Below are 26,829 nucleotides of genomic sequence, written 5' to 3'. Positions count from 1 at the left end.
TTAACGCCACTTCCACATGAGTTCGATACCCGCCTGCCCCGGAGGTGACCACATGGCATGGCAGAACTCTCCTGACCCGCCCGCTGCTCCCCTCAACAGTGTACTTCGTCAATCTGCCTGTTCTGCCCCCCACTCTGTCTCTAGTGAATCCTCTCACCCTCCGCATCTCTGGCCTGTACCCCAGTTCTGTATGTATAAATAAATAAATCTTTAAAAAAAAAATAATGTATTATTTTAATGCACCAGACTGAGCTAACTGAACTATTACTTCCAATTGGATAGTCAGAGGTAGCTCTTTGAGGAAGTAGAATTTAAGCTGAGATATGAATTGCAAGTTGAAGTCAGCCATGTGAATATTAGGAGCAATACTACAGTATGTAAAAAGAGGAAACAGTAAATGGAAAGATACTAAGATGGGAACATACTTCTTTGTTTGAAGAGCCAAATTACATATAAAAGAAAAAGAAGCAAGAGATGAAACTGAAGAAGAAAGCAATGGTGGTCAGACATGTAGAAGCTTTCTAAAGCAATGGAAGTCATCAGAGCAATTTAGAAGAGGAACATAATCTGACTTAACTGTCCTCCACATAGCACCCAGGCTGCTATGTGGAGGACAGATTTTGGAAAGTACTGAGACTGAAAGGTTATTTAGGAGGCTATTACAATAGTATAAGAGATGGATTTGACTGGGATTTTAGTGGAGGAGATGGAGACAGATTTGGAGTATGCTATTCTATTGAACTTACTAGTAGAATTGATATGGGAAGGCAATGAAGGAAAGATAAGAACCAAGGATTATATACATTTTTGGCATAGCAGCTGGACTGACAATATGCCATTTACTGAGATGGGAAAACTAAGAAGCAAGTTTGGGGTGGGGGAGAAAAATCACAGGTTTTACTGTCACCAAGTTAAGTCTGAAATGCATACTAAAAGGTCTACAAAGATTTCAAATGAACAACTGGATATATACATCTGGAGACGAAAGAAGACAGGGCTGATGACATTAATTTAGAAGTTACAGATGCATAGATGTAGTTAAAACCAAAGACCTTGATGCAATTCCCCAGGGTCAAATTGCTTTTTTGACCCATAAGGCATGAAATCAATTTAGAGTTACAAGAGCATTTAAAGAAATATGAAATAAAAAAAATATATCCATTGCATTTTTACTTGTCCATTAGATCTTTATTTCAGTTACATCTACAAATATGTACAGAATGGCAGGGTCAAAAAACTGGCATAGAGAGTACTAGAGAAGAGGCCTATGACCAAGCCCTTGAACATTCTAGGGGTGGAGTCAGCATAAGGGTGGGAGCAAAGGAACAAAGGATTTACCAGTGAGGAACAATAGGGACAATCATGTCATAAACACCGATAGAAGAAAGTATTTCTAGTAAAATTAGAAAAAAATTAAGTATACAGAAATGATAGGACTTACAAAAAAATAAAATAAAATAAAATAAGGTGAGGAAATGGAGGCAACTTTTTCAAAAGTCACATTCAAAACTTGTTCTGGTCCACACTAGGAGTTAACTTCATTCTGAAGTGTTTAAACTCTGACGATCTTTGTAAGATACAGATATGGAAGCGATCGACCAAACTTTACCTTGGAATTTTTTGTATAATACATCTTCTGCGAATAAAATATTTTCATTTTCAATGCTCTTAATGAATCCAACAAAATTCTACACATTCAAAGGCTGCATTGATTCAAATAAAAATAAGTGCAAAAGGAGACATATAATTCAAAACAGAGGGGGAGAAAAAAAGCTCAAGTAATTTTCACTTTTCTTTAGGTCATGATAAAATTATAAAAGTCTGGAAAATATTTACCTCTATGATAAACAATGAGAAGCTGTTCGCCATGTCCTGCCATCGACACCACTGGGCCAGGAAGACTGAAGATCTCTTTCTGAACACCTCCAATAGAGAACAATCGAAGGAGCAAGACACTAGTGGCAGCAGCAGCCCACCCGTGACCAAGGCATATGGCTTCAATATCCTCATTCTGAGGCATATCTACGATCCACTCTTTGCTTGAGTCCCAAGAACTAAAGTGCAGGCAGTGAAGCTTGCTAAAAATCAAAACCAAAACAATCAAACCTTTGTATTTGATATTACATATATTGAACTAATTATGACACCCAATGACAAACTCAATAGTTTCTTTTTCAATCATACACAAATTATACCAGAAATAGCTTTACGAAAGTAATTTTGAACTATACTTAAAATGAGCTATATTAATTAAAACCACTAACAGTTCTATTGTTGAAGAGTGTTTTAAGATACAGGAAAATCCTCACAACCTAATGTTAAATGAAAAAAGGCTAAAATCTGTACAGTATGATCCTAAAGTGTAAATACACACAAAACCATAATCAAGTTTTTAATAAAGGAAGAATCAAATGTTAGGCAAGTTTGTTAACTCAAAAAAAAAAAAAAATCAGTACAGAAGAAAAAGGAAAAAAACCACACATTATGCCATCAATAAAATTACCAACTACTGCTAACAGTTTGATGTTTCCACTTTTTCTTTTCATACATACATACATATACATTTAAGTTACTAATAAATTTAAGCTTTGGAATCAGAGGCAATACTAACTTTCTGAAAAATTATTTCAAATTCAATTTAAAAATGAAATGAACACTGTCAATGGCTGTGAAATACTACAGAAAAATAAAGGATATAAAAAATAAAAACTGCATACAGCAATAAATGTTCTAATTATGTAACACATTCAGAATGAAAGCCAAGTCAACAGTGAACACTGATTTAATTCAACAATGAAGTGCTGAGTTGATTTTACAATGTGAAAATTAGGAAACCAATCAAAATATTAATATAATGTTTCTCAGAATTTAATGCATACTCAATCACCAAGGAGCCTGTTAACAAGCAAATTCTGATTCAGAAGATCTAGAGGGGGTTTTGAGAATTTGTACTGTCAACAAGATCCCAGGTGATCTTTGTCCCTAATTTCTGGACCACACTTTGAGCAGTAAGGAGGTGACATATCTAAATCAGAGGTTTTTAAATTTCAAATCAATGGGGATTTAATAAAAGTCTACTATCAAGTATATAAGCACAAAAATGAAATGAAGAGGTCAGGAGAAGTCAATCTAGCTGGAATAACAAAAAGGTGAGACACTTTTCCTTATTAAAAATAAATTCTGGGCCCTCCCTGGTGGCGCAGCGGGTTAAAGCACTGCACTGAGAAGTTAAAGCCACTTCCGCATGAGTTCAATTCCCGCCTTCCCCGGAGGTGACCACATGGCATGGCAGACCTCTCCTGACCCACCCGCTGCTCCCCTCAGCAGTGTACTTCGTAGATCTGCCTGCTCTGCTCCCCACTCTGTCTCAGGTGAAGCCTCTCACTGCCCCTGAGCCTCTGGCCTGTATCCCAGTTCTGTATGTACAAATAAATAAATCTTTAAAAAAAAAAAAAAAAAGTAAATTCTGCATCTACTTCTTTTTCATCATAAGTTTTTGTTTGTTTCCTTACCTACCTACCTACTATTAAAATGCTTGTTTAGTCCAAAACATTAAAAAAACAAAAAACAAAAAACCCAACAAATGAACAATCATGACATTTTCTGGTGTCTTTTTCTACATTTTTTAAATAGTTCCAAATCTAATCTATAATGAGAAAAAAAAAAAACAGATCTTAGATTAGTAGTTACTCAGAACTTGGATTGGATTAACTGCAAAGGAATATAAGACAAATGTTTTTGGATGTGGATGAAAAAATATCTAGGTATAAAAAAAATCTGGTATGATATTGGTTACCCAGGTTTGTAACAATTCTGTCAAATTCAAATTATACATCAAGAATAGGTACATTGTACCTAAGTTATACCTCAATAAGTAAGTTCTTTAAAGGGGAGGGTCATAGGAAATTTATCTGTAAGGATACATATCAAATTGTTAACAGTAGTCATACCTGAGAATAGAATTCTGGGAGGACTTTCATTTTCTAAAATTTCTGTACTTAAATTTAAGCAATTAACATGTATTTCTTGGATAATACTAATAAAAAAAAATGTTAAAAACAGGTCCTATTTCTCTTCATTTCCAGTCATGTCATTCTGATATGTAGAGAATATTACCAGGAAACAGGGAAAAACAAATATATGTACTTAGGTAGAGTGGGCTGACATAAAATTTCTTTCTGAAATTCTATATGAATAGTATGATTTTATCACATTTTTGTACTGCTTTCAACAACTGTAGCTAACAGTTCAGCACTTCCTTGTAATCTTGAATTTACCTTGTCAGTTCATCAGTGCTTTCACATGCCAGTAAAATTGCTTCATGGGAAAGATCTGCTATTATATAATTCAAAGTGTTTGATAAGTGTGTTGCATGATGTATAGATGTATCATGGAACTCCACGTCAATGGCATTGTCTTGCTCATCATTATAGCAGCGAATAATTCCAATTGAGTTCCATACCTACAAACATGTAAAGGTTAAATACAAGTCTGAGGACAATTTGAACTAAAATCAGCACATCCTAATAGTAAAAACTAACAAATCCTGCAATTCATTCCATATCACAGTTTAAGTTATAGAAGCTACTATTTATTTGACCTCTAAATAGTATCAGATAACAGTAGTAACATCAGGGCTATAATTATTATTCTTTTCCTCATGAAAAGTTACATATATACTTATCTGTTCACAAATGGGTTATTTCATTTAATGTTCTTTAAAATTAACATTACTACCAGGCCCTCCCTGGTGGCACAACGGGTTAAAGCACAGCACTATGAAGCTATCTGCAACCACTGCAGTGACAGTTGAATCCCTGGCTAGGGAGTGACCTATATGGCACAGCAGACCTCTCCTGTCTCATGTGCTGCTCCCCTCAGCAGTGTACTTCAATTGATCTGCCTGTTGTGCTCCCCACTCTGTCTCTGATGAATCCTCTCACCTCCACTGCACATACAGTCTATACCCCAGTTCTTGTACACATAAGAAATCTTAAAAAAATATATTTTACATTATTATCATTTAAAAAGTATTTTATAATTGACCTTTAAATAACTAAACTATTAACTCCTCAGAAGAAACACTGCAAAAATTTATTTATAAATAACAAATGTAAATGACAGCATGTTTTTCTGTCCCAAATGGTTGGCTTATATTATAGGAATAAATACACACATTTTAAGGCAACATAAAATTATAGCATTTTGGAAAACTTATCTTCCACTGATGTACACTATAAGCTCCAAATAGGTGCTAGTGTTTCCTTTTACTACCAAAAATATAACTATGAGTTAAACAGCCTCCAATAATAAAATAATTAAAAATCCTTATATGATGTTACTGACAGCAAAATTTTAAAATAAAATATTACTTTTTAGTTTATGGTATTACACCTATACCTTTCACAAAAAAACAGGCAAAGTCCTCAACAGAAAAAAGAACTATTAACTCATTTAGCTCTGAAGCTTAAGGACAAAAAGTGAATATATTCATTTAACAATGCAGGAAATATGTATTTAATTCTTATTGTATCATAGCTTATCCTAAGTGGTATCAATAAACAAAACAGAAAGATCTCTATTCTTGTGTTTGTACTCCAGTAAGGAGAGATGGGGAAGGTTAGAATTTTTTTTTTTAATAACATTTATCACATTCTAATATACTATACTAGATCATTTCTAAAAACCACTTTCTAACTAGATTTTGAAACCAGTATAATCTCTTATATGAGAACAAGATTTGGAAGCTGGCCAAGGGCTATTACAAAATATATAGTCATAGCCCTTTATGCTCATTACATTTTGCAAAGCAGAATTTTATTTAATACAATTTTCAATAAGAAGGGTGAAATGAGAGTAAAGCTAAGTTAGTCGGTTTTTAATCACAAAATTAAAACCAAACAATGTGTTCCAGATCAATTAATGAAGGTTTTAAAACATATTCTTCCACATGACCCAGCAATCCCACTCCTAGGTATCTACCCTAAAGACACAAAAACACCGATTCAAAATGACACCTGAACCCCCATGTTTATTACTGCTTTAAATACAATAGGAAAGACATAGAAACAGTTGAAATGCCCAAAAGTAGATGACTGGATTAAAAAGATGTGGTCCATAGACACAATGGAATATTACTCAGCAGTCAAAAATGATAAACTCATGCCTTTTGCAGCAATACAGATGGAGCTGGAAAGGATCATGCTTACTGAAATAAGCCAGAAAGAAAAAGAAAAATACTGGATGGTTTCACTCATAGCAGGAGCATAAAGGACCAGGAGGAAAAATAGTGATAACAATAATGAATAACTCTATACCAGAGACATTTTACAGGGGTGGAGTGGGGAATGGAATAAAAAATGGGGGTGGGGGTTAAGTGCATAGGACTATGGTGATGGCACACGGGTGAACTGGTGATGGGAAGTCCATACAGATTACAATTGAGATGGAAAAAAGCACAAAATGATATAAAAGTAAAATATTATTTTATTTTTTATTAAAAATTAAAAAAAAATTTTATTTAAAAAATTCTTTTGTCAAACAAAATTAAGTGTAGTGACAACTCAATAAAAACAAAGTAAACAACCCTGTCAAAAAATGGGGAAAAGAGCTAAAAAAGACACTTCTCCAAAGAGGAAATGCAAATGGCCAACAGTATATGAAAAAATGTTCAACATTCCTTATAATCAGGGAAATGTAATTCAAAACCTTATACCAGTGAGAATTGCACATTTCTAAAAAACTAGCAACAACAAATGGTGAGTATGTAGAGAAAAAGGAACTCTCCTGCACTGCTAGTGGGAATGTAAACTGTTCCAACCACTATGGAAAGCTGTGCAGAGGTTCTTCAAACTACTAAAAATGGAGCTGCCATATGATCCAATAGTTCCTTTCCTAGGAATCTACCCAGAGGACACAAATATTAATTTAAAAGGGTACCTGCACCCTATGTTTAATGCAGCACTATTTACAATAGGTAAGATATAGAAACAACCCAACTGTCCAGTAATAGATGTATTGATCCTGGTGTGTTCTATATACACAATGGAATAATATTCAGCAATAAAAAAAAATAAACTCATGCCATTAGCAGCAACATGTATGGAGATAGAAGGGATTCTGCTCCATGGAATAAGCCACAAGGAAAAAAGAAGATACTGGATGGTTTCACTTATAGGAGGAATACAGGGGAACCAAACAAGGGCTGGGTGGAGGGGAGGGAAGAATAATAACAAAAAAATATTGGCAGGTAACTATAAACCACAGACATTCTGTGGGGGGCCAGAGGAGAAGAATAAGAACAGGGAGGGAAGAACACAAGGGACTATGGTGATGGTGCACAGGTGACTTAGGAGGGGAATTCTATGGGGACTAAACCTAAGACGAGTAAACAAACAACACACAAAAATGAACAATGCTTTAAAATATACAAACAAATAAATTACACTAAAAGAAATTACATGTAGTGAGATGAAATGCTTAAAAGTGACATAAAACTGCTCAGAAGTGTAGATCCAAAGCTTACCATGAATCTGTGAGTGAGATGCAAGGGTGTAGAAGCTGACTGGAAAGGCTTCTGCCGAGGAGTAGGCATTGGCCCTTCATAAAATGGCCTTTGGGAAGTGACAAGTGGTAAATTCTGAATGCTACCTGTCTGATCATCTTCTTCCTCCTCTTTGAGAAGATTTGAATTAGTTTTTAGCATTGTTACATCTAGAATGCAAAGGATTATAGTTAGGCAGTTATAAGTATCAATGGCTGGGAAAAAGAAAAGCGTTATGAATTCTAATAAACCTTTTTTTTTTCATACTTAATGACATTAAAATGCTGTTTGCTTCTTTCCCAGTATTACTATTTGCAGTGATGGTGCAAAAGCAACAGAAGGTGTAACTACTGGTGCTGAAGTATCAATCCAGGCAGTAGCACCAGTCTGTACTAGTAGTCAGGGCATTTGCATTATTCAGTTTCAGTGAAAGTATTAACTTCACTAAATTTTGATCCTTTCATAAATTTTTTAATAAATAATTTTTGTGTTAAAGTGGGAAGTCCACAGAAATGTTTGTCCCAAAGTTAAAAATTATTTGTGCAAAGTGAATTGTCAACAAAACTGACTTTTTTATGGAACACTACTTTTACTTGAAAGAATGCCAGATAAACTGGCTATTAAATAACTGGCAAACACTTAACTGGCAATTAAGTAACTGGCAAACAATAGTATTTAAGTAATTCAAAATTTGTTTACAATGATAAAATTTAACTTGCAAGTGAAAATTTGAATACTGGAAAACATCTACCTGCCACCATGAACTTGTCTCCTTCCTAATATTAAAAAAACTTCTAATGAGTTTAGTGATAATAGAAAAAAATATGATTAATGTCAGTATTAGAAAGGTCTGCAAACAGTGAGCCAGTATTTCTCAAACTGCCCAATGAAAATGTTGCAAAAATCAAATATGGTAAAAGATTAGAACAATGAATTATAACAATTGAAAGGTTCACTGAAAAGTTTTCAGACTTCACACTACAAGTAATCTTTAAGATGCTATCAGTTGTTCAGTTTTGTTGCAGTATCAAAAAAAATGTCCATAGTTACTTGAATAGGCTATTAAAATAATTTTCTCTTGTCAAACGACTTATTTTAATAAAGCTAAATTTTTGAAGTATTTTAGCAAAAACAGTATATGGCAGCAGGCTGAATTCTAAATAGCTAAGAGAACCCAGTTATATTCTATGCCAGGCATTAAAGAGATTTTTTAAAACATAAAATGTTACTTTTCTAATTAAGTTTGTTTTTCATAAAAAGCTATGTTTACATGTAGGTCTCCCTGGTGGACTCAGAGTTATCACTACTAAAGCCAGGGAGCCGACACACATGGCACAGCAGACCTCTCTGTCACGCCAATTGCTCCCCTCAGCAGTGTATTTCAGTAAAATCTGCCTGTTCTGCTCCCCACTGTGTCTCTGGTGAATCCTCTCACCCCAGCACCTCTGACCTGAACCTCAGTTCTTTTATGCATAAATAAATCTTTAAAAAAGTCATGTTTAGGGGCCCTCCCTGGTGGCGCAGCGGGTTAAAGCACAGCACTGAGAATCTAAAGCCGCTTCCACATGAGTTCGATTCCCGCCTGCCCCGGAGGTGACCACATGGTGTGGCAGACCTCTCCTGACCCACCCGCTGCTCCCCTCAGCAGTGTACTTCATCCATCTGCCTGTTCTGTTCCCCACTCTGTCTCTGGTGAAGCCTCTCACCGCCCCTGAGCCTCTGGCCTGTACCCCAGTTCTGTATGCACAAATAAATAAATCTTTAAAAAAAAAAAAAAAAAAAGTCATGTTTACATGTAATAAGTTTTTAAATTATTTTTAAAATTTGTTTTTAATTTCTAACATGGTAAATACAATAAAAATAATTCCATAAATAGTCTCTGGGATCCTCAAAAATGCTTAAATACAATAAGCTCCTGAGTTATACCTAATGAAGGGTGAGGTTGAACAACAAGAAGCTGAAAATGACTCAGAAAAGACTTGAAGGAGACACATGGAACAGACATGTGAATTATTACTTGCTTCTCAGCCCTGGACTTGTACCAGAAACTTGGGGGACAAGGAAGGAGGTACTTGGATAGACACAGGTTATCCCATGGGGTGGCTGGCAACGGCAGCCCTTAGATTGACTTATACTTTGATTTTGTTCTTTTTGCTCCAGACTTGCTTCCTGGCTACTTTTGGCCCTTTGCTATGATTCCCTGCCAGAAGCTATCTTACATTTGTGGTGAGTTCTTGAGCCAACTCTGTTTAGCTGGGCATTTACCCATCTGGAAGTGGGTAATTTTGAATATTTTATCAGAAACTATGATCTTCCTCTACACTTTCTGTCAATGTTCTTTCTCACTAAAAATAAGCAAATGAAAAGTTCATGACATCAAAACTCTCCTAAATGACTTAAAAGCAACACAATTCCAATTCTTGTATGCATAAATATTTAAAATGTAAATAAATAAAAGCAACACAATTAGCAACAATACAATGGAATTTTATAAGCAGATTTTCAATTACAATCTCTTTATATATTCACGTATTTCTTCTTTACTTATCTTGGCAGTTTGTATCTTTGTTTTTAAAAAGATTTATTTATTTATGCATACAGAACTGGGATACAGGCCAGAGGTGTGGAGTTGTGTGTGAGAGGATTCACCAGAGACAGAGTAGGGAGCAAACAGGCAGACTGACAAAGTACACTGCTGAGGGGAGCAGTGGGCAGGTCAGGGGAGGTCTGCTGCACCATGTAGGTCAGCTCCAGGTGGGGATCGAACTTGTACCAAAAGCGGCTACTGCCAGCTTCACAGTGCTGCACTTTAACTCACAGTGCCACCAGGGAGGGCCTGTATTTTACTATCTCATCTATGCTGTTGCATTTATAGGTAACAAGGTTATTTATACTACTCTATTTTCCTTTGTTATTAATAGCAGTGCCAGGGCTATCTTCCAGAAATATGTGAACATATGCAATTTAGAATTTTTAAAAAGCTGTATTAAAAGTAAAGAAACAGATATAGTTAAATTTGATAATATCATGTATTTAATATACTATTAGTATTTCAACAAATTCTTAATGTAAAAACTGACCAAGATGTATTCCTTTTCAGTGCTATTTTAAAAATCACATTTCAAGAGCTCAATAAACGCAGGTGGCTTGTGGCAACTATACTAGATAGCATAAGAGTCAATAGGATTTAGGGTGATAAGCCATCTTTCACTAGTTATATTAGTCATTTAAGTCTGTTCTATCTTTCTCGATCACTTGGCATAGGAGTTTGTTGATTCTACTGATCTTTTCAAAGAACTATTAGCTTACTTTTTTTTTTTTAAAGATTTATTTATTTACTCATACAGAACTGGGGTACAAGCCAGAGATGTGGTGGGTGAGAGGATTCACCAGAGACAGAGTGGGGAGCAGAACAGGCAGATCAATGAAGTACACTGCTGAGGGGAGCAGTGGGTGTGTCAGGAGAGGTCTGCCGCGCCATGCCCTGGGGCAGGCGGGAATCGAACTCATGCTGAAGTGGCTTAAGCTTCTTAGTGCAGTGTTTTAACCTGCTGCACCACCAGGGAGGGCCCTATTAGCTTACTTTTTAATAGTTCTTTTGTTGCTGTCAATTTCATTGAATTCTGTTCTTATTTTTTTCCACCTGCTGCTTGAGGTTCAATAACCTCTTCTTTTTCTAGTTTATTAAAATTTAGATCATCAATGTGAAAACTTGTTGAGCATAACATTTAGTACTATAAATTTCCTTCTCCACACTGCTTTCACTAAATTCTACTAATTCAACAATGCTTTTAAACAGTAGTTTTAATAAATAATTGAAAATATAATTCAACTAGATGGATCATTTTCTCCACAAAATCAATTCATACCAACTGAATTTTCATCATCTTCTAGGATGTGGTTTCGCTGTCTGTGACGACCTGAAGCCAGTGTGAGGTCATCATCATCCTCATCATCATTTATAATCCCTTTTGAAAAGGAGGAAGTCTCAACTGCATTGTCACTTAGAAAATCACCATCATTACTCATATCATCTCCATCAAAAAGATTATTGTAATCCTTTTCCACTCTGTTAGATACCTAAACAAATTAATACAAATTAGAAAGTATTAGTGAACTATTTGGATAAGCTCACTTACTCAAAAGGCAATCTTTTAATAAGTACCTATCAAGTAAGCAAATGCCTTAATAAAAATAATTTGTAAACATATTTATGGATATTGTATTTGTTTTTATATAAGACTTTGTCATTACTTTAAATGACACCTAATCTAAGATAGGGTAGATATATAGGACAAACATGTAAAAAAAATATTGTATATACCCAAATATGAGGCAAAATTTTATCCCTCAGAACTCATTGGCCAGAAAAATAGTCACCTACAAGTCCCTACAAGTTTCTACGAAGATTTTCATTATAAGAAACTCTCTTTCTTACTTTTATTTTGAACAAGATAACTATGTAGGTAAAATATATTTGGTTTAAATGATCTCAGTTAAAACAGTTAAAAGTAGGCTTTTTTGATGCTTATAAAAGTAAATAGAACCAAATGAAAATCAAAAGAGGCAAAGAAATTATAACAGAGTTAGACATTTATTCCTAGGAATATGAACATACCATTCCAAGTATTGGATATCACTATAGTTTTTGAGATTAGTTTAAAAAGTGAAATAGTAAGCAAATACAGAGATCACAAGCTATTACTATTGAAACAACAAAAACTATACAAAAGTTAAACCAAAGGAAATTTATAGTTTGGTATAAAATTTTAATAAGAACACCATTAATAAATTCAAAAGAGACTATTATCAAAAATATTTTGAGGATGATAGTACACGATTATGTTTTGGGAAAATTTGAGATTAATAACATGAGAGATCTGGAAAAACACTTTAAATTCATATGCTTAAACATGATTTGAATAATTAAATAACTAAATGCTAAATAAGATTTTAATTATTTTATCTAGACTGAAAATGTACATATTCAAGTAGATCACAAAAGTCTTTTTTGGACTTTCTTACTAAAAAATGAGAAGCTTGCCTTATATTTACAGTGAGAGTCATAAACTACAAGTGCTACTGTTATAAAAATATGTACGTTGAGGAGTAAAAACAAAACGAGCAAGTGGTCATTCTGGATGGCAGGATTAAACATTTTATAAGAGGTGATCTTTGAATTACCATTGTTTCTAAATTTACTTTTCGTTTTTATCAATGTTACACATGAAAATAAATTAGTCAGATAGTGTGACAAGGTTTATTTTAAAAATAATAACAGTCTTCTGCACAGTATCTGGTCTTTATTTCCTTTGATACCTTCCTCCATACTTGTAAATAATATTCTAGTGCTATTTAAATTATATTTTTCAGTTTTAATCATTGCCAATTTAATAGATACAATGAACTTCCCTCTATTAGGGAAGATGTGAATTCCATGTGACCTAAAAGCATGCACATTAATCTCCTTCCTCAATTCTCCCAAAATAGTTCTATTCTCATTTTGGTTGGTTGGCTCAATATACAGCATTTAGACTATTATCACATGTAAAACAATAATAACAACATTAATCAAGTGCTGTACTAGAGACTGTTACCTTTATCTAATTCACTCAATGTTCATAAATGCCTTAGTGTGGCCACTATTCCAATGTCCATTTTAAAATCTCCAAAAAGGTAAATACTAAAATGGCTTGGAATACCAGGAGCAAAAAAGTGTATTTGGGAACCTTGAAAGTTTAAACAGTTTTCTTTACTATAGTTCATTACTCAGCATCTCACTGAGTAACATTAATTGTGATTTTCCAAGAAAGTAATATAGATCTCGGTATCTTGCAAATTCACATGACCACAGGAAGACTTTGAAGAAACTGTTTTACCCTATAATTTATTACCTTACTGCTTGATGTTTTTCCACCGGAGTCACAAACATTCTCTAAGAGCCCTAGATTTCCTTCTGCATCAGTGTAAGCAATTCGACCACAAGTAGGATGCCATGCCAGCCCACAAATTGCATAACCTTTCTCATGTTTCACCCTAAAAATTAAAAAAATGAGTTCTTAAAACATCAAGAAAAATACAAACTACACACTTTAAAGTATGTATTAGAATTGGTTAAATGAATTTTGACAAATTAGTAGTTATGTTTGCGTTTTGACAATGTGATAATTGCAAATTTGAAATATTACAAAATAAAACAAAAATCTAACTGAACAAACAAAAAGAGACAAAAGAAATAGTGAATCATACCTTTCCAAGCAATCTTTGGTTTCCACATTCCAAACTATAATTAAACCATCGATACTACCTGCAGCTAAATATTGCCCACAAGGAGACCAAGTTACTATATTCAAGGTCTATAAAAGAAAACAAGAAGTAACAATTTGGCACAAATTGAAATTAAACAATTATTTTACTAGAAAATTCAAGTTTTTATAACCTTGTTCTTTAAACAAAACGGCAAAACAAAGTTTTCTTATTTTTTAACTTTCTTTTTCAATAATATTCAGCTATCACTAGCAGCAATTACTTATGAGAAACTATACAGGCATAATTTAAAAAGCAAAATCTAAAACAATGTTCCCATGCTAGAAACAGACCACACAAGGTAGTTCCTTTGTAGTCACCACCAGGATGAAGGGAGCTAGGAAGTGAAGTGAATCTCTGTAAGGCATTAGACCTGCATTAGACCTTGCAGCCTTAACTGCAAAATAGATGTTTATAAGAGACAACACAGAGCAAGAGTGAAAGGGAAGATAGAATTACATAATATAGATTAAAACCTTTACTGTTTTAAAATTTCAGAGTCCATATCACAAGTTTCAAGGAAATTCACTTAATAAAAGCTAATTGCTGATAATGTGAGAATAACATGCTGTAATACTAGACAAGGGCTAAATTTGTCTACAAACTTTTTATAAACTAAATGATTTTTTTAAATTTCACAAAGGGGAAAGGTCAAACAATACATAGCAAATACCTATTTACTGTTCTATTATTGGCTAAATGAAGAAAGCAACCTGAGGCTCCTCATTTCCGATAATATTTAACTGCAAACGTACTTAGGCAAAGTATGCATTAAACATTACCTTTAAACCACTGAAAAGTGTCAGAATAGCTTACTTGAGAGATGAAATTATCAGAAAGATCAAATTGATTACTCCAACTTTCTCTTCTGTATAACTTAACAGATTTTTCCACAGGAACTGCCAGTAACTATTAGGAAAGATAAATGATGTTTTTAAAAAGTTTACATTAAATTAATTTAGAGAGAAACAAATTAGAAAATTTATCTAAGTTTATAATACATACAAACACTTGAAGCAACTAGAACTTAAGTTACTATTAAGTTAGCATTTATTACTACTAGCATTTTTAATAAGGAATTTAAGCCCTTTGAATTTACAAATTCACCTCTTTTATTCTGTTGAGTTTATTAATATATTTTTGTCGAGTTTATTAATATATTTTTCTGAATATTTTCACACATAAAGCTACAAGAATATGGCAAATACCTATCAATATAGAGAGCTTCACCATGTGATAGGAAACTTCCATGATGACAATCAATGATTCTTACCTCCTGTTACTCATATCCTCATATCATGCCCATATATATGAGATTTCTCTGTTTAATACCTATTCATGAGTCAGTAGCAAATTTTTACTTCCACTACAAATTTTACTGACCTGACTTGTTTATATAACTATATAATGTTAGGAGCACAATTTTCTTTTTTTTTTTAAGATTTATTTTTATTTATTTATACATACAAGAACTGGGGTACAGTTAAGAAGTGTGGGGTGTGAGCAGAACAAGCAGATCTACTGAAATACACTGCTGAGGGGAGCAGCGCATGAGACAGGAGAGATCTGCTGTGCCATGTGGGTCGCTCCCTGGCCAGGGATTGAACTCATTCCACAGTGGTTGGTGATACTTGACAGTGCTGAGACTTTAACCACTGTGGCGCCAGGGAGGCGCCTTCCATATGACTTTAGAATCAACTCTGTCTGGTTCCCCAAAAATCTTCCTGATACTTTTTTGAATGCTGTAAAAACTATGTTAATACAGGGAAGAACTAGCATCTTTATTTACATGATGTGGAATCTAAATAGGATATAGTTTTCTATTTAACAAATCATCTTTTACTCACAGTGGTAGAATGTTAAAGTTCTCTTTAAACAGACTTTTTACATTTCTTGTTAAGTTTATCCCTACCTATTTTATCTTCTTTGATTTCACAATAAGTGCATTATTTTCTCCCAAAATATTTTCTAAATGGCTCTTATTTGTATACAATTAATATATGCCTCATACATTAATTTTGCTTCCAGCTACCTTACTGAATTTTCTTGTTAGCAATATTTCCATCCCCACCCAGTTGAATTTCTCTGGATTTCATTGTATCCAAGCATTCCACTTACAAATAATGGACAGTCTTCTTTCTTCAACCTCTCAATATCTTTCTGTTTTGTAACTGTATTAGCTAATACCTCCAAAATGTTATATTTATATATTTATATCTTACCAGCGGTAAGAGTGGCATAAAACATTGTTTTCTGAGTTGCTCATTAAACACGAGTGTAAAGAATATAAAATTACTTCATTCATGAAAAATATACTTTCAAAAAGAATCTTTAGTAATTTGAAATGTTTCTTAAAGCATTTCAATGTTAATTTGCTTTGTTGGAGGCTCCAAAATTCATAATCCAAATGAAATAGTTACAATTTAAAAATCTACCTAGGTTCAAAGTTGACAAGGACTAGAACAAATTATAAGAACAAAAAAGTTGAAAAATAAGAGTCACTTACTTTCCCAATTTTGGGCTGCCAAGCAAGTCTGCAGATTGATTTTGCATTTATCACATCATTGCATTTTCGTAGCAGTGGCCAACTAATAACACATGTCTGATTTAAAAGAAAAGAGAATTTATTTCCCTTTATCCAAATTCTTCCAAAAAGATATGCAAGACTGAAAACATTTAATGGTGTCTACAAATTGGTATGTAGAAAAAAGGCAATGTAATTCACTTAAATCTAATTATGATTCATAAGTTATCTAAGTTAGAGTAAATCCTTCAGAGGCATAAGGAAGACATGCCTTAAATAATTAAAACATTTCTTTATAAAATAAATAAGCAATATAATTATTAAATATATCTACAAAATCTCAATATATTAAAATCTTAAAAATATTCACAAAATGACTTGAGAGATCTACTACAAAATCTTAAGGTATCAAGGCCAATCCTAAATAGTTCACGAATCAGGAGAAGGAACTGTGGCTACTGATGCATAGTTGTGGGGGATATTTTTCTACTAGCCACATCATCTCTAGAAAGGCCAAGAATTAATTGTCCCCTTGGCCAATACAAAGGGAAATCTTTTCACATCTCCCTTCAAACTTTTTTTTTTTTTAAAGATTTATTTATTTATTCATACAGAACTGGGGTACAGGCCAGAGTTGTGGAGGGTGAGAGGATTCACCAGAGACGGAGTAGGGAGCAGAACAGGCAGATCATGGAAGTACACTGCTGAGGGGAGCAGCGGGCGGGTCAGGGGAGGTCTGCCTCGCCATGTGGTCACCTCCGGGGCAGGCGGGAATCGAACTCATGCGGAAGTGGCTTTAGATTCTCAGTGCTGTGCTTTAACCCGCTGCACCACCAGGGAGGGCCTCCCTTCAAACTTTTATTGGACTGGGTTAGTATAAGTTGTTTATGTGACTCTTGAAAGCAAGTTTAGCCCATGCATTATTTTTCTATCTCCAGTATTTCCATTCCAACACATAGTAGTTTTTAAATGTATAGTGACTGAATTTTCCCCAATGATTCTGTGTGAAACTGATCACAAAAAAACAATGTCTAATGCTACTTCAAAATACTACAAAGAAAAATATTATTAATTTGGCTTGGTAATACAGGTTTTAACATCTAGTATATACAGAAATGGGCAAAAAATTTTAAATTCAAGTTGATAAATTTACCTGATCTGAAATTTGCCACACTCTGACAGATCCATCACAACTAGCGGATGCCTATAGGAATGAACAACAGATTTCTCTATAGTTACAGTTTTAATGCCATATAGAAACTAGTTTAACTGATAAATCGAACAGCCTTTTATCAATGGTCTAAAATGTCCTAATTTTCTTACAATTTAAAACATATTCAGGAAATATGTAAATAGCAAAAATAATTACCAGAAAGATGTCTTTAGGATCAAAGGACAGACTTAACACAGGGGCATCATGTCCCCGAAATGTTTTTTGTTGGCTGCAATCCATTACATCCACAACTTTGATTAGAAAATCACTATAAATAATAAAAGTAGTTATAAGAATACATATCAATACAAAAGTCCCTCCTAAAAGCTATGGCCCAAATACTTCAAAATCACAATAGTAAATGCCATAATTTCTTTATTGCAACTTGTATGATCTGATACTCAAATTTAGTGACTTACTACCTTCTGTTTTTGCTCTACAAAGTTGTTAAAAACACAAATCAAGCCTTTCCATTATGTTAAAATACAAATACTTCCTAAGTGGCTTCCTTACTTACATCTCAAGCTTCCACTTCCTAATATAATTAAAGCCATTTTAGAAAGCGCTATGCCTTTTACTCCGTCACACCAACGAATTACATTTCCCCCATGTCAGTAAGCTTGAAGGGAAACAGCAAATAGCCTGACTGTATAGTCCAGGTTCTACCTAAATTCATTTTAAAATTTATCAAGCTATCATCTTTCCCCAATCTTTTTTTCCAGAATCTACTGAAAAGCTATATATGCAAAGCAATATTTTTCAATTCATGAACATAAGTTTGTCCTCAAAAACCTTTCTTAGGAAAAAAATTGACTAAAAATAGTGTACAAAAGTAAATATGGAACAGTTCTGAAAATGTTACCCTGAAACCAATGAATGAGACCATTCTGTTTTAACAGTATGTTCTTTTTTGATATATAATAGTCTTACCTAGACCCAGCAGCAATTTTTGCACCACCCCCATTAAAAACAACATGGTTTGCATTTGTGGTGAAGCGAGTCAATATACCATCTGGAACTCCTTCAGGAAATGTGTAGACTTGAATAGTATTGTTAGATACTGCAGTGACCAATTTTCCATTCTAAAAGAAAAATAAAGGCAACACAAATACTGGCAACACAAATCCAAATGGACTGAAAGTCTCTCCGTAGTTAAAAAAAAAAAAAAATAACTGTAAAAGTATCTTAAAATGTAGTTCATGTCAAGAGAAAATTATTACTCACTGTACAACTTCCCAAGATTGTCTATGTCTAATAGCAAGAAAAATTTGTTATCTTTGAAAAACTTAATCCCCCTTTACCAGCCTTTGAGTTTTCTTTACTTCTGGTGTGAAAAATATTTATTTTTTAAGGATTCCCACACATCATAAAAAATGAAAACACAGCGAGTCTCAACAAGAAAAAAAACCACTCAGAAGGCATGGGCACGGTGCCTACACTATGCTTCTACAAAAAAAAAAAAAAAAAAATCATCAGAAGTCTTTGCTCATGGCTCCTTTTTTAAAGTATTAAATAAACAAAGTTTTCATATCTGGAAATGATTAGCAGACACCACTACTTTATAAAGATTTTAGTTGGAATCATGAATGGTCATGGCTTCACATACCTCCCTTGGTTTTATTTTATTTTTTAAGATTTCATTTATTTATGCATACAAGAACGGGGATACAGGCCAGAAGTGCAGGGGTGGTGAGAAGATTCACCAGAGACAGAGTGGGAAACGGAACAGGTGGACTGACTGAAATACACTGCTGAGGTGAGCAGCAGGCGAAGCAGGAGAGGTCTATTGCAACATGAATTGGGGATCAAACTTGGGCTACAGTAGCTGCAGAAAACTTTATAGTGCTACGCTTTAGCCCCTTGTACCAGTTTTATTACTTCTCCAACAGGTATTAAGTCCTAAGAGACTAAATTGCAGTGTACCAACTTCACACAAGTTCATAAGTCATATGGCCAAATTATTAATTGACTAAATAACTAAAAAAAAAAAAAAAAACCATTAAATTTGTTAGTGAAAGCATTCGATATTCTATACCAAGAGGTCCCAGTCATATTTGTACACATAGACCCTACTTATCTACAGCACCTGCTCCTAGAGTGGGCAAAAAACTCTGGTGATAACAATGACACTACTATATTCAGCAAATTTGGGAAGATGTATACTTCTGCTCAAAGAACAGTTTAAATGATTCAATTCTGAATAATACCCTTATCTTCAGATGCAATTACTGGAAAATGGGTGAAAAGTGCTGTATAATGCCTACACTGTAAACTAATGTAATTAAACAAATCATATATACTAACTTAATAGTGAGAAGCTGATAGTTAATTCAAATGTGAAAATAAGAAAAATTTTAACCAACTTAAGTTCTAAATAAATATTTTTAAAAAATGATAAATGTGTCTTTATCTTGAGAAAGTTAAAAATGGTTCATTTTTTTAATTTAAAGATTTATTTATTTATGCATACAGAACTGGGGTATAGGCCAGAGGTGCAGGGGAGGTGAGAAGATTCACCAGAGACATAGTGGGAAGCAGAACAGGCTGACAGACGAAGTACACTGCTGAGGGGAGCAGCGGGAGGGTCAGGAGAGGTCTGTGGTGCCATGTGGGTCACCTCCAGGGCGGGGATCGAATTCATGCTGAAGTGGCTTTAGCTTCTTAGTGCTGTGCTTTAACCCGCTGTGCCACCAGGGAGAGCCCTAAAAATGGTTCCAATTCTTCAAGTTATCTGAATAAGTTAAAAACCTGAAAAGTGGCCCTCCCTGGTGGCGCAGCGGGTTAAAGCACAGCACTGAGAAGCTAAAGCCACTTCTGCATGAGTTCGATTCCCGCCTGCCCCGGAGGAGACCACATGGTGTGGCAGACCTCTCCTGACCCGCCCGCTGCTCCCCTCAGCAGTGTACTTCGTCGATCTGCCTGTTCTGCTTCCCACTCTGTCTCTGGTGAAGCCTCTCGCCACCCCTGAGCCTCTGGCCTGTACCCCAGTTCTGTATGTACAAATAAATAAATTAAAAAAAAAAAAAAAACCTGAAAAGTGCCACCACGTTTTCCCTCAAAGGGAAAAAAAGAATATTTAAACCTCTTTCTTAAAGGTAATTATTTGTAAGTATTTTAGATAGATCACCATTGAAATTCATATACCTTTAATAAATCAGATTTTACCTTTAAATTTTTGGGAAAGTCACTGCTTTATTGCTTTTAATATTGTTATTCCATAAGAGAAACAAGCATAAAGACACAATTTATATTAAAAACCATAACAATACTTTCCATCCAAGCATAAAAACCACATTGCAGTACCATGGCAATATGATGTCAGTTGATATCATTGTTTGTATTACCTTCAAAGCACATGAATATGCCTTTTCTCCAACATTTATGGACTTGGGATCATCATCATCCAAGTCTTCCCAAATCCTTACATCACCATCACTTCCACAAGTCACAATATAACTGTGAAGGAAACACAGACATTAAAAAGTCACCCAATTTCAAAATTATTAATGTTTTCGGAATGAAACTTTATATTCTTTTTTTAACTCTATCTTCTTTTTAAAATAAAACTATTAGTGAATGCTTCCTCATTTTGCATACATAAACCTCACTAACAACTGCTAGCCTCTTACTTAAAATGAAAAAGTAATTTCAATGTTCTTTAAGTTCCCCCCATGGCATAATTAGTAATAAATTAGCAAAGATGAGTGTGAAATCTCTGTAATAGCCCATCCTATGTAGATGACTATTATGCTTTAGCACAAGGCAATTTCTGACATGGTGAAGTCTTGATAAATGCTTGAATGAATAAATGGATGGATGCAAGAAAACAATTATCCAAAACTGAAAGCTGATTATTCAAATGGCTATCGGTATCACTCAGATCTTGTTTTTAAAGAAGATTGTTTGTCTTCTGGGTGCTTTCATTCACTCAGTATGCATCCTATGTAGACAGGTAAGAAGCAAATAAAATACAGAAATAATATGGTAAATGGCAAAAATCTACATAAAGAACTGTAGATGTCCTACAGAAAAAGACGAACCCCCATTTGGAAAATTAGGATAATATTTACATTGGAATGTTAAAGAACAAGTGGAACCAGACATGCTGAGATTTGTAAAAAACACAGTTCCAAATAGATGAAACCAAATGAACTAAAATTTGTAGTTAAACTTGGGGGAGTTTATTGAGTGGAGTACAGAAAATCAAGGACAAAGTAATTGGGGTTATCCTGTGTAGATGCTCTTAACGCCAAAGTAAGGAGCTTAGACTCCCTCTAGAGGAAATAAATATGAAGACCTTAAGCCTCAATTTGTCCAGGACCCTCCTGATTGATTTGTAAGTCTAGCTGGCTTGGCACCAAGCCAGCTAACCTTGCAGTTAGTCTTTCACTTTAAAGCATATTATTTAAGTTGCATCAAAACTGGTTGGTGTGGGTGTGACAGATGTCTCCTTACACTTCCAGCATTTCCCATAATCTTGTTCAGTAGTATAACGTGTAAAATGAAGAGAGTTCCTCTTTAATACATGGGTAAATCTGTAAGACTACCATTAATAATCCATCTCCCCTTTTTTATCCTTTCTTGATGCAATATAACACCTCCTTTTAAGGACCATAGGTATTCTCTGATAAAACTGAAGTCACACATGAGTTCTTGGGGAGAGCTATACAAAAATGTTTCATAGTCATCCCATTTGGTGGATCAGCCAGATGCAGTAAGGCAGATGTAAAAAGTTAAAGGTATCAGTGGTGAGGCCAGTGGGAAGTTAGTGAAATATCTTAAAATTAATGAGAAATATATACAAGAAATAGAGCTGAATAGTCCTTTGAAGAGCTTTTAGGATAAACATTCTTCCCAGTTTCTTTGTCATTTACTGTGAAAATAAAACTAAATACATATCAATTTTATCACTGCATCTGTTTAAATTTTGCAAATAAACAGAACCCCTTTCAATAGAAATGAACTGGGAAAAAAAAAACACCATGTTGAATAAAAAGCTAAATATAAAATCTGTGCCTCTCAAGAAGTTGATAATGGGACCTCCTTGGTGGCGCAGGAGTTAAGTCTTAGCACTGTCACCACCTGGGCTTGAGAAGGCCAGAGTTCAATACCAGGAAAATAGCCCACATATGGCGCAGCAGACATCTCTGGTCTCAATTGCAGGTCCCCTTAGCGGTATATGTGAGTAGATCTGTCTGTTCTGCTCCCCACATTGTCTCTGGCGAAACCTCTCACGCAACACACCTCTGGCCTACACCCCAGTTCTTCTATAAATAAAAAGAAATAAGTTAATAATGAAAAGTTTAACTTGAACAAAATGCTAACAGTGGGGGCTACAGTGATAACAGCAGTCACTGGTGAGTCAGAAGACACACAACTCTTATTAAAGAAGTATTATCACCTACTTTATAAGTTATGACAGAAGTTACCTGGAGTCTGCCTGAAAACCATGCTTCTGTAGCTGCAGAAAGTATCTTATCAAGCATAACTTTTTATAATAATTTAGTGCTGTCCAGTAGTACCAGATAATGAAAATGATCTGTCCCCTAGGTAATTGTAATGTGGCTAGTAGAACTAAGGAACTGAATCTTTAATTTAGTTAAATTACTTTATATCTAAATACAACAGGATTTACTGGTTGTTGGACAGGTGTAGCATTAAGGTAAGTAACAGCTATTACAGATTAATTTTGCTCATTTCCCAAGTTTTCTAGTGCAAGTACGAAAAGTGACAGGGTAGTCATTAATGTGTTATCTCCATTAGCAAAAGAAATGTTCAAACAGTTAAATGATACTGATTTTTATATCAGTGTAATCAGAGGTGATAAACAGAAAATTTGTCGAATTCCAATAACGGTCTCCTCTCCCCTTCAGTTCAAGAAAACAAAGTAAAACTTCTAGAATTTTGTTCTATCGAAAGTGAAATATGTGACATGATTGGGAATTCTACCTGAATTTATTTGAAAAGTTCAATCCTAAAGATAAAGTACTTCATTTTTACAGTGATACAAAATCTATAAAAAAGAAGCGGTATTGAAATTATATTCAAATTCATAACTGATTCACAATTCAATCAAAACATTAGTGACAACTGTCAAATTTTTAGATAATTTTATAATTGAAAAAAATTTTTGGAATAAATTGATGTTAAATCCTACACAAAAATACTTCCCCACCTTGTATTAGATGTTTTCTCTGCTGCCTATCATGAATTAGATATTTTTTAATATTGAGCTTCTGAAAAGTTACTTTATAAAATCCCAGAGTTGTACATTTATGATATTACTATTATTAGTGGAAACAAATTCTCTAAATGTCAGTTGCATTTGGTTCAAAATCACTTAAATCTTTAATCAAGCATTTGACTTGGGCCCTCCCTGGTAGTGTAGCAGATTAAAGCATTGCACTAGGAAGCTATTGTAGCCACTTTAGCATGAGTTTGATCTCCCACCAGGGAGGTGACCCCCATGGCATGGCAGACCTCTCCTGAATTGCCCACTGCTCCCCTCCAGCAGTGTATTTCAGTACATCTACCTGTTCTGTTCCTGTCTTACGTGAATCCTCTCACCCCTTACATCTCTGGCCTGTACCCCACTCCTGTATGCATAGATAAATAAATCTTTAAAAAAAAAATTCAACTTTAGCCTTTGAAGCTTTTAGTGACATGCAATTAATGAAAACAAAGCTTATGCACATTATGACAAAAAAATATATCCCTACAAAGGCAAGTAAGGAATTGAATAAACTGTACATTCAAAGTTAAAAAGATGAATGATTTAATTTTCAAATTCTATAACTGCACACTTTGGAATATCTTGAATTGTAGGGAAAATTTTCTGAGATTTCCTCTTTAATTGTTTAAATTTATGTTCTCTACCAGGATGACATGGTATAGGCTTAAATTTGTAAAACATCTCTCCTGGCACTGTATCCCAGGCCCCCTTACCTACTCAAGGACATCACTCCAGTAATTCTCCCTTTTCCTATTATGACATCAACTATCTCTATTGGAACTCTCCACTCACATATATGCTATAATATTTCATTAAAACAAAACCTGTTTCCAATCAATATTCCTATCCAACCACTCTCATTCTCTGGTGATCATCCTTAACTTTAAGCCTTTCCTTTCCTTGAATCTACTGTAAAATATCTTTCATTTTACCACTCCATAAAAAACTCAATGGTCTCCACATCACTAATGTCATGGGGAATTCTCAGTCTTCAACTTGACCCACTAGTAGCCTTTGAGTTTATTTCCTCCTCCTTAAATGCTTACTTCATCTGACTTGTTGATAGGCATCCCTGGTTTTCTACTTTTTTCTAACCACTCTTCTTAGTCTTCTCAGCTTGTTTCTTCTCACTGGATCTCTAAATATTATGGAGTGCCCCAAAGCTTAGTCCTTGAAGCTCATTTCTTAACTATATTCATTCCCTCCCAAGGTTTCCCTTGGTTTCATGCAAATTTGTCATTAAATGTTATTTATATGTTGATAACTTCCCACATTTAGAGCTCTGGTGAAGTCTTCAATTCTGAATTCCAGGAGGCATCAATTAAAGATGTATATTTCTATCTCTAGCTTACTTTTCTTTTCTGAGCTTTAGACACATTTATCCAAATATGTACACCTCTAGTTAGGTATCATAAAGAAATCCTATACCAACCATGTACAAATACAAACTCATAATCACAAAGCCCCTAACCTACCTCTGAAATGTATTCTCTCCATTCAGCGAGTGGCACTATAATTCCCCACATGTAATATCCAGAAATGTGTTATCCCTGACACCTTCCTCTCCTTCATCCTGGGTATCTAATCCTTCTTGTTGATTTTAAATAGTTCCTGAATATGTCTCTGTTTTCTAGACTTATGCCTACTTTGATATAAGCTTCCATCACATTCCACCAGACTAATACCTCCTAATAGACTCCATATATTCACTCCTGCTCCTTTTCTACTTCATCCTCCATGCATCAAGAGTCTGATCATATTTCTCTCTTTATATGCATACCTTCTACTGCTTTTAGAATAAAAACAAATTCCTAGTAAAGCCCAGAAAATCTTGCATAGGAATTTTGTTTCCCTAGCCATCCTTTCATATATGCTTATCATTACAGGTATCATTTAATATTCTTTAGTGTATTTTCAATGTATAATTATTGTTGTGATTAATTTGTGTTCCATGTCAAACCAAAAAGATCTTATGGAAAATTATAGAAAGAATTTTGCTTTACTTGCGTTAGTTTATCACAAGCTTGGAGCAGAATAGACATGCAAATGTTTTTCAATGACTGAAGTGACAATGGAAGTCACATGATTAGACAGTATTACACAGGAACAGAGTTTGGAAAGATTCAAGTACCAAATAACGCTGAGAAAATATTTAGGAGTCAAGTAGAGAAAAATTAGAAAAAAATGCTGCCAGATCGTTGAAAACAACAAAAAAAGGTAATAGCACCGTAATAAAAACACAGAAAGAGGACCAGTCATTAAATTTGATAAGTAGGAAGCTATAGTGACCTGGCAAATTGTTGGGGAAGAATGAACAATGGAAAATACGGGGAGAGATTCACCTTTCCAGCGCCTCTGGAGGATTTACCTTCCTTAACTCTGATACACTCAAATTATCATTAACAGTTCGAATCAATAATTGTGAGGAAATTATAGTGTACCTTTTTAGATTTCAACCTAATTTCTCCCTATCTGGATAAGTCCTTTTAGGTTGGTTGTTTATGTGACATGTAAGAATAAATGTGCAAATATTTATATCCGAAATGTTCTATTTCTAAAGTACCTTACCTTCCAGATTCATCAAAGCAGACATCTGTGTGTCCCTCTGTATGTCCATATCGCATCGGCTTCTGTGTGGCAGGCATCTTTTCCTTTTCCTACCTGGAAATGTTTTATAAACTCTATAAAGGCTAGAAAAGCCAGAAGTTACAGAAGGGAGGTTAGTCTCCCGCCGGGCACCCTCGCGACAGCCCTCTTCCCCCCCACCCAAGATACAGTGAAAAGTATGTCAGACAGTGAGGCTAGAAGAGGACTCGCTTCGCGGTGGGAACACACCCGCAGTGGGGCTGAAAACTCACGGAGGTGACAGAGGCTCTGGGACCCAGGAAAGGACAGGAGCTGCAAGTACCCGCGCAGCGCCGCTTCCCGCGCTCCGGCGTGCTGTCCGCACCACGCCTGCGCCGGCCCGCCCACGCCCATCGGGTCCCAGACCCAGGTCGCCGGGTGGTGGC

General features: G+C 34.8%; 1 protein-coding gene across 2 annotated transcripts in view; it reads right to left on the bottom strand.

The window, feature by feature from the left end:
• Window positions 1-26,829, bottom strand: part of WDHD1 (WD repeat and HMG-box DNA binding protein 1) — a 50,987-nt gene that overhangs the window by 23,281 nt on the left and 877 nt on the right. The window contains exons 1-14 of one of the 2 annotated variants that reach the window (XM_004681853.2): window positions 26,677-26,746; window positions 26,387-26,479; window positions 20,931-21,042; window positions 18,517-18,668; window positions 17,743-17,854; window positions 17,527-17,577; window positions 16,356-16,451; window positions 14,666-14,758; window positions 13,793-13,899; window positions 13,438-13,579; window positions 11,413-11,623; window positions 7,526-7,713; window positions 4,278-4,462; window positions 1,837-2,078 (exon numbers count right to left, since the gene is read on the bottom strand). In XM_004681853.2, coding sequence (XP_004681910.1) covers window positions 1,837-2,078; window positions 4,278-4,462; window positions 7,526-7,713; window positions 11,413-11,623; window positions 13,438-13,579; window positions 13,793-13,899; window positions 14,666-14,758; window positions 16,356-16,451; window positions 17,527-17,577; window positions 17,743-17,854; window positions 18,517-18,668; window positions 20,931-21,042; window positions 26,387-26,463 — 1,768 coding nt within the window. In that variant the 5' untranslated portion in view covers window positions 26,464-26,479; window positions 26,677-26,746. Of the gene's footprint in view, window positions 1-1,836; window positions 2,079-4,277; window positions 4,463-7,525; window positions 7,714-11,412; window positions 11,624-13,437; window positions 13,580-13,792; window positions 13,900-14,665; window positions 14,759-16,355; window positions 16,452-17,526; window positions 17,578-17,742; window positions 17,855-18,516; window positions 18,669-20,930; window positions 21,043-26,386; window positions 26,480-26,676; window positions 26,747-26,829 lie in introns of those variants that run through there. The other variant, XM_012724632.1, reaches the window with a different exon arrangement.

This window comes from Condylura cristata, unplaced genomic scaffold (assembly GCF_000260355.1).
Source record: "Condylura cristata isolate star-nosed mole 26May11 unplaced genomic scaffold, ConCri1.0 scaffold00013, whole genome shotgun sequence".
Taxonomy (NCBI): domain Eukaryota; kingdom Metazoa; phylum Chordata; class Mammalia; order Eulipotyphla; family Talpidae; genus Condylura; species Condylura cristata.
The sequence above is the reverse complement of the archived record's forward strand: the minus strand, read 5'-3'. Positions and strand labels throughout refer to the sequence as shown.